The sequence below is a fragment of the Perna viridis genome, chromosome 8 (genome assembly GCF_037379345.1).
Source record: "Perna viridis isolate PV_CMFRI_1.1 ecotype Kerala chromosome 8, ASM3737934v1, whole genome shotgun sequence".
Classification (NCBI taxonomy): Eukaryota; Metazoa; Mollusca; class Bivalvia; order Mytilida; family Mytilidae; genus Perna; species Perna viridis.
Window position 1 is genome coordinate 38049406 of NC_142452.1, and position 15423 is coordinate 38064828.

A 15423-nucleotide genomic window follows, 5' to 3' on the forward strand; every position below is an offset into this window, starting at 1 on the left:
CTTGTAATAAAATCTATAAAGATCAACTAACTTATACTCAAATTATCACACAAAAACAATTTTCAGACAATGATGACGCTGATACGGACATCAACGGCGATATATATGACAACAAAGGCAAACCAATTTATGACCGAAATTTTTTGTGGTCATACAAAAATGGTGTAAAGTTCTCTTCACTTTAATTATCATTAGATTTTCATAATAACAGAAAATAGACTTTAAAAATTGTTTTATACGCAGATATCATAAACAATTAACAATATGATAACAACGATACAAAGACCTCAATGTAAATACAACTTCCCTAGTCACTTTAAGCCCTGATTGTCAAGGCAAGATCGTCAAAAATCAACCTTTTAATTAATAGAAAAACTTGATTTTTAAACAAGTGCTATTTGTTATTAAATAACACAACTTTCAACTTGATTCCCGTCTAATTCCATAAAAAATAGAGTGTGTTTTAGTTGTATTTATTTCATTATTTTATGGGAAAAACTGCTTTAGAAAATTTCTTTTCCTCTTCAATGTTAACAAATTTGTACAAAACTGCAGAAGTTGGAATTTTCTACCATCATCTTTTATATTTTAGTACTCAATGATTCCATTAATTTCAATGGTAGAAGCCGTAATTTTAGTATGGTAAGTTTGTAAAACTGTTTTATACATTTCTAATAGTTTGAAGAGAAATATGAATGATCCCCCTTTACAAAAAAAAAAATAGGAAATTTATGGAAACTAAGAAATACACTTAATTATTCCACTTTCAAAATAAGAATTTCATCCCATATGGCATTAGTAAGAGATACAATTCTGATTAGATTGAACTCTATTACATATACATTTATGAGAGTACATCATAGATCATGTTAAAATGTTTGTAATTATAAAGAATTTTTTTTCTAAACTTTTTTTTGGTACAAAAAAACACTATTTCAGGACACATTTTACTTTCACTAGTACACACACCTCACACATAGATACCCTATGAACGCTGCACTAGCAAAACATCAATCGTTTTTCAAAGCAATTACATTTTACAGGTGCGGAGTATAAAAACTAACTTCATATCAATTTTGCATGCAAGCAAAATTAGAACATGGCCATACCAATGACACATATGTATGTATTGTACTCAAAACATCTTCAGCTATTTGTAAATGTAAGATTAATTTATCTAAATAGAAGGTTACTAAAATTCTTATGAATTAATAGCAGTATCAAGAAATAGCTTCTTATGAATATAAAAACTCCAAAAAAGTTTGTTGTAAATATTTCAATTACAATCATGTCACAATTTTACAATTCTTGAAACGGAAAACAATTTTTAAATTGACAGTGATAATAGAAGGCCCTTTACACTACAAAGTAAACCTGAGGCAAAGTCACGAGGGTAAATAAGGCACAGAAGAAGAGTTAAGTCCAACAACCATAGGTAAAGCAATAAATACCATAAATATTATTCGACTTGTAACAAGCTTTCTGATTGGTTGTTTCTCTTTGAGCAAACCAGATTATTTTGTATAAACTGATAAAAAATTAGAAATATTCCTTAATTACTATGAAAATCACTACCATGGGTTGAAACTAAAACATTAATTTCATATGCCTCAAATTTAGTAGAAAAATGGAAATATTTCTTAAAATATCGCAAAAAAAATTAATACTACACCAATAAAATTACAATAACAAATGGAAGCTATAATATCTGAAATTACAATATTGAGTGTCCATCACTTTAAGAATCAGGCAGTGGGTGAAACATGGTATGAAAAAATACACCATTTTGTAATTTGACTATTTGCACCATCAGAATCAAGGAAAAAAAGCAAGATTGCCTGTATCACTTAAGTAAATTGAGTTAAAATTTCATTGAAATTCACTGACAAGGAATATTTCAAGTGCAGATAACTGTCAAAAACCTTAATTTTCTAACATCCTAATGAAAAATTACTGACTAAATCCAGTGATGCAGAGATCAAATAGTTGTCTATATTTTCAGATCAGTGGGTTGTTGACATGCATGTTTCTGAAGTTTCTCATTTTAACCAATATCCACTGAAATCTTGATATGTCACCATAAAAGGACCAATGCCAGTTTTGAATGTCTTAACAGAAAAGTGTCACTAGTATTTCTTTTATCTATTGAAGTACCAGTCTTTATAAAAATCAGACACTGCCTATGGCAGAAGTGATTCATGGTGTAGAAAAACCCATGAACGAACTATGTTTTTTGGATTACATATGCTATAGTTTTACGTGACTTAGTCATTTTTGTATTCAGATCTGTATTTTTAAGGAAACCAAACATTAAACTAGACAAAAGTCAATGAAATCAAACCATATCAAGAACAATAACTCTAGCAAAGTGCCAATTTCATACACAATTTATATTTTTTTCATCTTAAAAGTTAAACTATTAAATGAATTTGTAGGTTTTAACATGCATGAATCACATCCTGCCTGATTTTTATAAAGATTGTTACTTAGGGGTTCCCAGCAATATACCTGTCTTGATCTTTAAAAAAATGGTGCTGATATTTATCCTTCATATAATGTTACGTTATATTTTTGAGATATTCTCAGCCTCATAATAAATGATGACTTTGACATTGTAATTGTCATATGTTACGATGTATTAGCCAATTTTTTCCTAACATATAGCAATACTATATTTGGCTGTAAACAGTAAATTTGAAAAGGGCCAGTGGCTAAAAAAATATGAAAATTTATAACCACATATTACTGAGGAGTTATACTACACTACTTAATCAACATACTGTTAATTGTCAGTCCCTGTAAGAATCAGGCAGTCAATGAAACATGGTATGAAAAAAACATCAGTCTGATAGTGTAATTTGACTAATTGCACCATCAGAATGAAGGAAAACAGACAAGATTTTCCGTATCATGCTGGACCATTGAGTTACAATTTCATTGAAAATGCACTGAAAATGAACATTTCAAGGACATCTGTCAAAAACCTCATTTTAATAAGATCCTATTGGAAAAATTCTGAGGGAATCCAGTGATGCAGAGATCAAAAAATGGTCTTTTCAAATAAAGAAAGCATCCTTCAGTGAAATGACATCGTCAGATTGGTGGGATTTTGACATGCATGTTTCTGATTTTTTCACTTTTGCCTGATTCTTACAAACGCCTAACACTTAATTCAGAGATTATTGCAATATGATTTTGTTACTGTAACAACTGCTACAGGGTTGCAATTGCAATAACTAACATTTTGATTTTTTTTTTATATGAATGAAGAATTCTTCATCTCAAAATTTGTATTGAAGGAGCTAGACCTAGGGTAAGGGACATAACTCTTGAAACCAGTGATCTGTTTATGTCATATTCAATTTCATCAAAGCCTTTCAAGCTTTCCTTATAGACAGAATAAAATCAGTCCAAGTCATTTTGATGCTTATATGAGATTGATGTAAAATGCTGAATACAAACATGCCAATGATTTTTAAGAGTTGCATCCCTTACCCTAGGTCTACCTCCTTAAATGAAGGAAAAAAAAAACAAAACTACTGAATTACTAAAATCTAGGCAATAGTCAAAAGAATGTCTGTATAACAAATGGTGAACATGCATGATTTATGCATGCAATCATGTGTAAATTATGCAATATTTTAAAATTATGGTATATGTAAGTTACAAAAAATAGTTATAAAATATTGAGCAATATATATTCCATTGCTTGTAAATCTCTAATCTTTCATCCTAGAGCATATGGACCACACATTTAAACTAGAGACAACATTTTAGACATTTAAATGTATAGGTATTACACAAATACAAGTAACATACATTTATACTGTTCTTACACTCTGAATTTACTGGAAAGGTACTAGTTTTCACTATTTTTATGGTGGACAGAAAATCATGAAAAATAGTACCCGCAAGATTGATTTCAAACATAACATAATGCCAATAACTTTTTTTTAATCACAAAAAATGATACCTGCAAATATGTTCAATTGACAGAGTCCATAAAAATCAATAACTGCAGTATACATATACACAAAGTCATTGCCATCATGCCCTTTAAAAAAAATCTGACAAAATCATGAAGATGTTGACAACATACGATAGTCTGTAGCCTTTGATTTGTTTAAATAATGGCTGAATGCCACATCTCACATACATAAAATAATAGTTTCAATTTTGATACTCACTATATTGTGTGAAGTATCTTGATGAGCAAATGAGCATCATACAATTGTTGCATACATTAATTTCTTTACTACTTTTGTCGTACAAAAAATTTGGTGGTGCGACACTGTTGGTAGATGTATTGATTTTCATTCTTCACTCTGAAAAAGTTCTAATGATGTCACAATCACTCCAAATGTTTCAACACATATTTTCAAATATATTTCCATGTGCGAGAATTTCTGTCAAACAAGATCAAAAGAAAAAAGTACAGATTACAAGTAAATACAAATTATAGACACTACACAGGCATACATTGGTGGTTGCTAAGGAGTGGTTGTTGCTATGGTAACGGTGAAAATATTTTTCATTTTTTCATTTTAATTATTGTTTTTTTCAATATATCCAAATGATTTAAAGTCAATTTGGGTAAAATATCTGACATCAATAAATCACTTACAATGAAAATTGCATGATTCTTAAGAGGACTGCTACTAAATTAGTTGTCCTCTAACTTATAAGAATATAAAACAAACAATAATAACATATAAAATACACATGCCAGTACATTGCACACACAATAGATACTGGAATTTATGTCACAAGTGGAATGTTAATAATTTTTAAGGAAGTAGACCTATGGTAAGGGACACAACTCTTACAAATCACTGGAACGTTTGTATGCAGCATTTTACATCCACCCTATGCAAGCATCTAATTAACTTGGATTGATTTTATTCTGCTTCAAACAAAAGCTTGAGAGGCTTTGGTAAAATAGAATATGATACAAACATCACTGATTTCAATAATTATTTCCCTTACCCTAGGTCTACCTTCCAAAAGAGGAATAAAGATGATGCACAATGCATACATATTTCTTGGGTTCTTTTGAATAGGATGGGATAAATCAAGCCTTATTTTACATTTAATGTATAGAAAATTGATTAAAAATTTACATTACTGTGAAAGTACTGTTGTTCGTGGAGTACCAATTTTTGTGGTTTTCATGGGAAGGCCAAACCACAAAATTTGATTCCTTAACGAAAAGGAGATTTCATTGGAAGTGTATACTGAAAACCTCAAAACCATGAATTCAAGAATCCATGAATTTGTGTTCCTTCCCTAATCTACAAAAATTGGCACCCACGAATAAAAGTACTTTCACATTATAAGATTTCTATCAAAACCTGGCAATGAACTTTATAACTGGAGTAAAAAGAAAAAAGACTTTGCAACAATCTATAGGCAACTTGTAAATTTACCATTAAAAGCCAGGGATCCTTTGGAACCTTTTTGAAGCCAATGAAACTTAGGACTTTTAGAAACTGTCTAAAGGCAAGTTGTAAATCTATGGTACCATCAAAATTCCAAGAACCAAAGACCATGGCCCAACACAGAGAGATCTACAGGTAGTTATGGCACAAAATTAAAGTAATAACAATATATATATATATCACCAACATAAACCAAGGTCATGTGCCCTTGATATAAAATGATCAAAAGAAATATTCTACACTGATGATAATCATGCAATTTAAGTGCAAGGAAAGATAAGGCATTTCCAATTGGTCCATGGAGAGAAAAAACAAAACAAAACAATTAAAACAAGAAACAAGAAACATTGTTCTATCTACCTAATATATTAACTCTTCATTAAATCACATATGGTCTGGTGGCATTTTTGTGCCTTTCTTAAAACTACAAAAACTTAATCGATAATAAACTGAAATCTGTAATACCCACAATAAATGAATATACGGATATAGATCTACCAAATATGAAAATTAAATACATAAAAAAACTGAAATCTGTAATACCAAAACATTGGTTGGGAATGAAATTTTGAGTAAGGGGCCATTTTCATGATTTTTTCAAAGATATTCACAATCTGAAGAGCCATTTATTAAGAAAGTGTACAACTTTCTACTAGATGAAAGGTGCTCTTCTACCCAGAAAGGGCAAATGGCCCATTGCCTTTACAACCCCTGCCCAAAGAAAATTAATATATTTATGTAGATCTCCCAAGTTTCATGAAAGTATGACCACTCATTAATAGCAGGTAAAAATGGCAACAGAGAGGCAGACTATTAATGGGTATACTTCATAATATTTAGTGGTAGATAATGGTCATACACATTTACAACAAATAAATAATTCATCAGCAAAACATTAAGTTTAAGGGAGTAGACCTAGGGTAAGGGACACAACTCTTATTATCTGTAAGATGTTTGTATTATATTCAATTTCACCAAGGCCTTTCAACCTTTCATTTGTAACAGAATGAAATCAATCAAAGTTACTTTGATGCTTACATAAGACTAATGTCAAATGCTGAAAACAAACATTCCTTATGATTTGTAAGAGTTGTGTCCCTTAACTTAGGTCTACCTCCTTAAAAATCACATCCAAGTAATTAGACTATTAAGTAACAGCCTTTGTAAGAATCATGCAAAATCTGAAAAATGTGATACACCACAAAAAAGGTTACATATTTTTATTTTTGTAATTAAGTTGTTTTATGGGTCATGTCATTATTCATTCAAATCTGCCTGCTCTTAGGAGATAATCAACATTGAAAATCCAATAGATTCTATTGTATTTGAGTGTCATTTACAGAGTTATCTCCCTTAATTTTGAAATCTACAATGCATTCTATATAATCTTTATCTCCTAAGAACACGGGTTATATGAAGAACTGAATGTTATTTTCTGTTTACTGTGGCAATTCAAACAAAATATCAAAAAGAAAAATAAGTAGGCTTTCTACCTATGAATCACATTTTGCATGATCCATAGCTGGAGTGCTACTTAACGACACTACATGTACCAATAATGTATCAGCTAATTATAGTAAAGCTATAGGGCATCCCTTACACTCAATCACATCTACTCAGCCATTTCTAAAGAAATTTTCACAAGAAGAGGTCAGCTTAGTAAAAAAAAAGGAATGTACAAAAATCAACAAGTTCACCTTTAATTTAAGAAACAGATTGGACATTTTGTGAACAGATTTCTCCACTTTAAGTGCATAAAAGGTTTTTCTTTTGTATAACAAGGAAGGTTGAGCAGTTCTGAATGCCCTCACACTTGCTCACACTTATATGGAATGGACATAACAAAAATAATGCACTCACTTTTTTTTTATAGATGTGATACTAATATGCATTCCCTGAGTCTTCCTTATAATGGACAATTTTACTAAACTACTAAAACATTAGTCATAAGGCTTAACTCTCTGACAGTTACATATTAAACTACAGAGATCTACAATAATCATATCTCAAATTTAATGGGTTCAATGACTGCAGAAAGGCTAACTGCATGCTATTCACTAAATAATAAAAAAAAAATCATAAATAGACAAACAGATTGATTAACCTCTTTGTCAGTACTCACTTAGGCCACAATAAAAAAAATTCTTAGATTCTCAACCAACTTTGTTCAAAATTTTGAGCAAGGTGAGGGGTGGTTAATTAAGTTTTTATTATTTTCTATCAATTTTAGTGAAAAATACAGCCTAATTGACTTAAATTGGACATAAAATCGAAGTTATTATTTTTGAGGGGGCTGTAAAAAATCAGGTTAGGAGGGGATGCGAGTCTAGATTATTTTTTATTTTGGCCTTACCACAACAGTGTTTAAACACTTTAAACCGGCTCATCAATCAATCCTTTGAATACAATCTACAATTCAAGAAAAACTGGTAATCTTTGAAAATAGATTCCAATAAAAAAATACTAATAAATATACTGAGAGTTCTATTATTTGTGGGGTATCAATTTTCATGGTTTTCTTTGGTAGACCAAATCCAGAAATTTGGTTCCCAATGAAAAGAAGATTCCCATCGATGTGTTCCTGAAAACCCCAAAACCACAAATTCAAGAATTCACAAACTTGTTGGTATCCACATTTTAGTTTCACAAAGTACTTTCACAGTACTAAATATTCTCAGAGAACAAAGTTGATCGTATCACTGCATGTTGGTATGTAGACTTTGTACCCAACTTTAATACTTATGTAGCAGTCTTTGTAAGAATCATGCAAAATCTGAAAAATGCTACATATTTTTATTTTTGTAATTAAGTTGTTTTATGGGTCTATACTATGAAATGTCATTATTCATTCAAATCTGCCTGCTCTTAGGAGATAAACAACATTGAAAATCCAGTAGATTCTATTGTATTTCAGCGTCATTTACAGTTATCTCCCTTAATTTTGAAATCTACAGTGCATTCTATATAATTTTTATCTCCCAAGAGCACAGGTTATATGAAAAACCACGTTAATTTCTGTTTACTATGACATTTCAAACAAAATATCAAAAATAAAAATACATGTATGTAGGCTTTTTACCCATGAATCACATTTTGCATGATCCTTAGCTGGAGTGCTACTTATACATTTCATTATATTTAAAAAGAAAATATCTATGCATGTAATTATTATTTACACATTACTCAAACCAAACTTGAAATGCCCATTGGATCAGACAGTACAAAAATACAAAATTATACAACTTCTATACGATCAAATCTTCAATTGTTATGAACATACTATCAGAAAAGAGATAAGAGGAGAATTGACTAATTCATGATGTCAAAATGAGAAAAGGCATTGGGATGAAACATGTCCAATCAATTTCATACTTACAAGCTTGAGTAAAATCAACATGAGATCTGCAGAGTTCCTTACATCAATGAATATCAGAACAAGACTATTTGACTTCAGGTAAGGATTAAGACCTAGGGTAAGAGGCATAATTCTTTAAATCAGAGATATGTTTGTATCATATTCAATTTCACCAAAGTCTTTCAAGCATTTGTTTGAAACAGAATGAAATCAGTCCAAGTTACTTCGATGCCTAGATGAGATTGATGTAAAATGGTAAATGCAAATGTTCCAATGATTTGTAAGAGTTGTGTCCCTTACCCTAGGTCTACCTCCTTAAAATCTGATTTAACACACAATATACCAGTAAAAATGACTCATTATTCCCAATATATTATTAAAGCTACAGCTAACATCAATGTTAACTTCATCTACAATTCTATTGTTACCTTTTCTACTTCAAGGAGATAGACCAGTTTTAGGGCCATAACTCTTACATATCTCTTGAATGTTTGTGTGAAACCATTTTTCATTAATCTCTGACAGGTGAGCATCCAAGTAACTTAATTTATTTCATTCTATTTCAAATGAATGCTTGACAGGTTTTCATGAACTTGAATATGATACAAACATTTTACTGATTTCAAGAGTTATGTCCCTTGGCCTAAGTCTACCAACTGTAAAAGAACTTTTATTTGTAGATACCAATTGTCATGGTTTGGGGAAAAAATTTCAAACCCAAGAAAACTGGAAACCTATGAACAAAGATACTTTCACATTACCTCTTCATTTGTAAACCTAGATTTAGGAAAATTTAATAAAAATAAACTTACAGTTTATCGATGGACAACTGACCATTAAGAATTACCTTAAAAGGGATGGAGCAACAGCCACTTACTGTGAAAATACTATTGTTTGCGAGGTACCAATTTTCATGGATTTCATGGGTAAGGTAAACCATGAAATTTGATTTCCATCAAAAGGATTATGTATTTTAAATTGTTTGACAGGATCATTAAAACTACAAATTCAAGAATTCATGAACTTGTGCTTTTCCCCTACACCCCGAAAATTAAGTAGCTGTCTTTGTAAGAATCATGCAAAATTGGAAAAATGTGATACACCCCAAAATAGGCTACATATTTTTATTTTTGTAATAAAGTTGTTTTATGGGTCTATACTATGAAATGTGTCATTATTCATTCAAATCTGCCTGCTCTTTGGAGATAATTGACATTGAAAATACAGTAGATTCTATTGTATTTGAGCGCAATTTACAGATTAATTTCCCTTAATTTTGAAATCTACAGTGCATTCTATATAATTTTTATCTTCTAAGAGCACAGGTTATATGAAAAACCACATGTTTATTTCTGTTTACTATGGCATTTCAAACAAAATATCAAAAATAAAAATATGTAGGCTTTTTACCCATGAATCACATTTTGCATGATCCTTAGCTGGAGTGCTACTGAAGTACTTTCACAGTTCTTCAAATGAAAAGGTAAAATTCAGAAGTGATTGTAGGAAATTTTTGACAACAATGCTGATCAGATGTCCTAGAAAGTCTCACATTGGTACTGGTTGAGAAATCCCATAAAACAAAATGGTGGTGTAATAACGACAAAACCATCGAGTACAAACAGCTCTGTACAAACAATAACATGCAGTCGGATTCCACTGACACCAACAATAACAGAAGCCATTATAATAAGATTGTCATGTCATTGCACAAACTAAAGATTGCTTGAACACAGGTATCAGAATTTTCAAAAATAACTTGTATAGTCAGACAATTCATTCAGGAAATAAAGATCTTTCGCAAAGAATATTTGTTAGTTATAGAACTTAAATAGAAATAGTACATACTCTGAAGGCATTATATTTTCACTACTGAGATCTGATTCATGAATGAAAACATCATAAATACACAAGTGAAAGATCCTGATATTTTTTTTTAATCACATGAGATATATTTACGTTGAAAAAATCATTTAAGAGGTATTAAAACTTTTGTGAATATGAAAGTTTATAAAATATGTAATTTTAATTCTCAAAATGTGATTGTTTTTATTCCAATGAAACACAATACTATAAAAAATCATTTTAAGAATCTATCAATATAAACTGAATCAAAGTGAATCAGTAAGGCACAATAATACACTGTGATAGGTCATAAATATATACCAACTCAAGTATCAGCCCATGTAAAATTCGGGCATGGCCAATGGTAGAGTAATTCATGTATAGAAAAACCCGCTAAACAAACAATGCGTTAAGGACAATATACACCATGTCTTTTTACGTGACCACAGTCTTTTACCTATACAGATCAGCATCTTGGAAAAAAAACATGCATTCATTTCCCAAATAAATAAACCAAATCAAGAATGACAACTCTTGCAAGTACAAATTTCATGTACAAACAATATAGTTTTTATCTCAAAAGTGCAACAATCCAATGTCAAACTAAGACTAGTTATGTGGCATGTAACTGATTCTGAATAAGAAAAAAAAGTGAATTTGGTGGGTTGTTAACATACATGAATCATCTCCTGCCTGATATTTATAAGGACTGCTACTTAAAGGAATATACCATTACTGCAAATTCTGAAACTGTTGCATTATATAGCTTTTACCATTGTAATGAATGGATTATCAGATTTCTCCATCAGATATAGCAAAAATTCAACAATCCAGATTGGATTGATTGATTATTGGGGTTTAATGCCCAAACAGCAACAATCCTAATTGGATTGATTGATTGATTATCGGGGTTTAATGCCCAAGCAGCAACAATCAAGATTGGAGAAACCTGATAATTCACAAGTTACAGGGTGTTCTTTCTCTCATTTCTTAAAGGATTTAAGTGTCAGTCTTTGTAGGAATCAGGCAGTGGGTGAAACATGGTATGAAAAAAAACATCTATTTGTTAGTGTAATTTGACTATTTGCACTGTCAGAATTAAGGAAAAAAGAAAATATTTTCCACATCATTCTGGCTAATTGAGTTATAAATTTATTGAAAGCACTGAAAATGCACATTTAAAGGGCAGATAATTATGTCAAAAACCTCATTTTTCCAACGTTCTATTGAAACAATTCTGAGCAAAGCCAGTGATGCTGAGGTCTTTTTAAACAGAGAAAGCCTAATTGAGTGATATTACATAGTCAGATTGGTGTGGTTTTGACATGCATTTTTTCCCATTTTGCCTGATTCTTACTAACATTTACACTTAAGTAAACATTTGAAGGGAAAATTCTCTTAACCTTTGTGTGTAACTTCTGTAAGCACAACAACTTGTTTTAATGAAGTTAATCCATACCTATCATCTGTCAAGAATAAACAAATATGTAATCACTGTAAACATATTCATTTTCACAATTGATTACTTTTGAATATTTTCTCACCTAACAGATAAGAGTGAAAAATAGTACTCATGAATCGATGAACTGTTAAACTTGTTTTAAAACTGTGAAAACCTGAAGCTGGCAAAGATGTTCAGTTGGTCAAATCCTCAAAAATTAACAACTAGGAAAATAATACATTTACAGTAACTCACGTGATGCAAAATACTGAAACAAGTCTATAATTGAAAATACATGTAATGTCTTCTGAATATACAGTAACATATCACCAGTTATTATGAAGTAATTAGATTAAAATATAAACAGTTAAACAATGAAAACACATATTATTTAAATTACAAAACAGTAAAACCTGTCTATATCCAACCCTGAATAATCCAAATATCAATCTAAACCAAAACTTCATTTAAAAAAAAACTGCCTAAACCAGACACTTTTTAAAGTCCTGCTATATTAATTTCAGTATACATGAACTTTGAACTGTAGAAAAATGAACACATGTCATAACTGTACTAATTTTAAGGATGTATACCAAGGGACATAAATCATGAAATCAGTGATATGTTTGTATCATATTCAATTTCACCAAAGCCTATCAAGCTTTCATTTGACACAGAATGAAATCAATCAAAGTTACTTTGATGCTTACATGAGATTGAGGTAAAATGTTGAATACAAACATCCAATGATTTGTAAGGGTTATGTCTCTTATCCTACACAGGCAAATATTTTTCAGGTGAAATTCATGTTAATTGAGCTTTGCATGAAATTTATGTGAAGGTTTCACTGTATTTTTTTTAAGTCATGCTTTTTTATTGATCTGGCCTGGTTTTCATAAAAAAAAATCTCAAGTAGAGAATCTCCTAAAGTCCTGCGTTTTTCCTCAAATCATCATTTTCAAGTAATCTGATTGGTCGAAATTTGTGTTGAGGAAGTATTTGAGGAAAATCTCAATTTGAGATATTTCATGAAACTGGACCCTGATGATAAGCCAAATAAAAAATTTCAAAATAAGAATTTTTATTTCAAAATGAATATTTTAAAGCTGAATATTTCAAAATACTGGCCAATATTTTACTTAACTATATATAAGCTTCATCAATTACTCATTATCATGTAACACTAATAAATGCAAGTCAGCATAGAAACCTAATTTTAACAAATACAACACTTTTCCATTAACAATGTCTTCTTTCCTCTTTTTTCTTTCAGTTGATTTCTTCTTTACCTCTTTTCTCGTTCAAATGATTTTTTTCTTCACTTCCTTTTTCGTTCAGTTGTTTTCTTTACTTCCTTCATGGTGTCTTTTTACAATTTTCAACTGAAAAAAAAAATATATGCATATTAGTACCAATCCATACAAAATTCAGGCATGTCCTGTGGTAAAAGTGATCCATGGTGCAGAAAAAAAAAACTCACAAACCATACTCCATATTTTCATGTAACTATAATCATTTCATTTCTGTATACAGAAATATTTTTTTTTTTCAGAAAAAAAAATACATTCCTCTAGCTCACACTTAAACTGACAAAATCAAGATATATAACTCTTGCAAAAGTGCCAATTTTCTGTACATCATATATTTTTTCTCGAAAGTGCATCAACAGAATGGCAAGCAAGGACTTTGTAATGTATGGATTGACTGTATGACATTGGATTTAACCATGGCCATGAAATAAACCATTGATGGTTCACATGTTTATTAATCATGCAGAAGCAACCCAACATACAAGGGGAGGCAATTGTAATACAGCTATGGTCTCATTAACCACTTCTGATGTTTCCATTACTTTACATGTTAAAAATGTAATTTTTAATGTTTTACTGTGAATTCCCAGGACAAATGACATCTTAAAGTTGCATACCACTGCAAAGCAGGGAAAATAAGGCTTCAAAATCATTATGCTAATGGTACAATGATTGTAGAAATTCTTCACAAAATTTACTTGAATAAATAATACTGAAAATCCACATTTTTACCTTTTCTGCTAACTGACAGCATGGAAGCAAATTACTCACACAAGTAAACAATATTCATACACTTTTGTAGTAAATTACACATATGGTTTTGAAGTACACATTCTCAGCTTTATTTTGACTTCTTTTAATCAGAATACACACAAATAATGCACTTACAATGCATAGGTCTAGGTTCAGTGTGTTTTTGGTACTACATAGGGGGGTGGCCATTTGACCCAGAAATGGTTAGTTAGACCTGTAACTAAAGAAGAGTTGTCTTTTTTTACATAGACCAAATAGTAACTAGAGTCTCAAGAGAGCCTGAATCACTCACCTGGTTAACCATTTGCTTATTCGAAAAATTTAAGGAAAGGATCAGGCTAAGTTAAAATCAACTGAATTGCCAAATCAAGGAAATGCTTTTTATAGCATTTTTATCACCTTAACCAGAATTTTGCAGAAGGCAACAGTTTTTGAATTATTTTTTTTTTTAAAAACTGTCTTCCGACCCCTACCGATGTGTTCCATTTTTAGTACAGGCAGTCATGTCTATTCCCAGATTAAAAATCACAACACTCATTTTTAGCACAATACACTAAAGAACACATATGCTTATTTTCCTTAAATGATCTTAAATGGTTTTAGAAAAGAAGATTTTCAAAGTTGTACATGTGAAAAAGAAAAAAAACTGTTTCAGGGGCAGTGACTCCTACATCAGTCAACAAATAATTTTTAAAATTTAGGCATTGGTCGGTCTCATGATGCTGAACAATATAATGGACCAGAATTTTGCTAAAGGCAACGGTTTTTGAGTTGGCATAAAACTGCCTTCAGAGACTTATGTCAAATTTTAGTAAAAGCAGCCATATTTTTTTTCATGGATAAAAAATCCCAATGATCATTTTAAGTAGGATACCTTAAGAAACAAATCTGCAAACTTTCATTGAATTCTGTAGAATGGTTTTTTGAGAGGATTTTCAAAGTTGCTCATGTGAAAAATGACAAAAAAACTGTTTCAGGGAATCAACTCCTACATCAGTCATCAAATGGTTTAGAAAATTTTGGCCAAGTCCAGTCTCATGAAGCTAAACAATATTACTCCCTACTAGAATTTTGCTAAGGGCAACAGTTTCTGAGTTATTTGCAAAAAACTGCCTTCTGACCCTTTGTATTCTAATTTTAGTAATGACAGCTATGTTTTCTCACAGATAAAGAATCCCAATGGCACAAAATATGCACAAAATGAACATTTTTTCCCAAAAAATTCAAAACCCTGGAACTTTCTCCCTTGACCTACAGGATTGTTCTTCCAGAATTCATTGA

The 15423-nt window shown here is 30.7% G+C and overlaps 1 protein-coding gene across 5 annotated transcripts in view; it reads right to left on the reverse strand.

Annotated features, from left to right (window-relative positions):
- Window positions 1-165: 165 nt before the first annotated feature.
- Window positions 166-15423, reverse strand: part of LOC148610405 (uncharacterized) — a 60313-nt gene continuing 45055 nt past the window's right edge. For 4 of the 5 annotated variants that reach the window (XM_088543030.1, XM_088543031.1, XM_088543029.1 and 1 more), the window contains 2 exons: window positions 14278-14362; window positions 166-13461 (listed from right to left, as the gene is read on the reverse strand). In XM_088543030.1, the coding sequence (XP_088399156.1) occupies window positions 14295-14362 (68 nt within the window). In that variant the 3' untranslated portion in view covers window positions 166-13461; window positions 14278-14294. The remainder of the gene's footprint in view (window positions 13462-14277; window positions 14363-15423) is intronic. The other variant, XM_088543033.1, reaches the window with a different exon arrangement.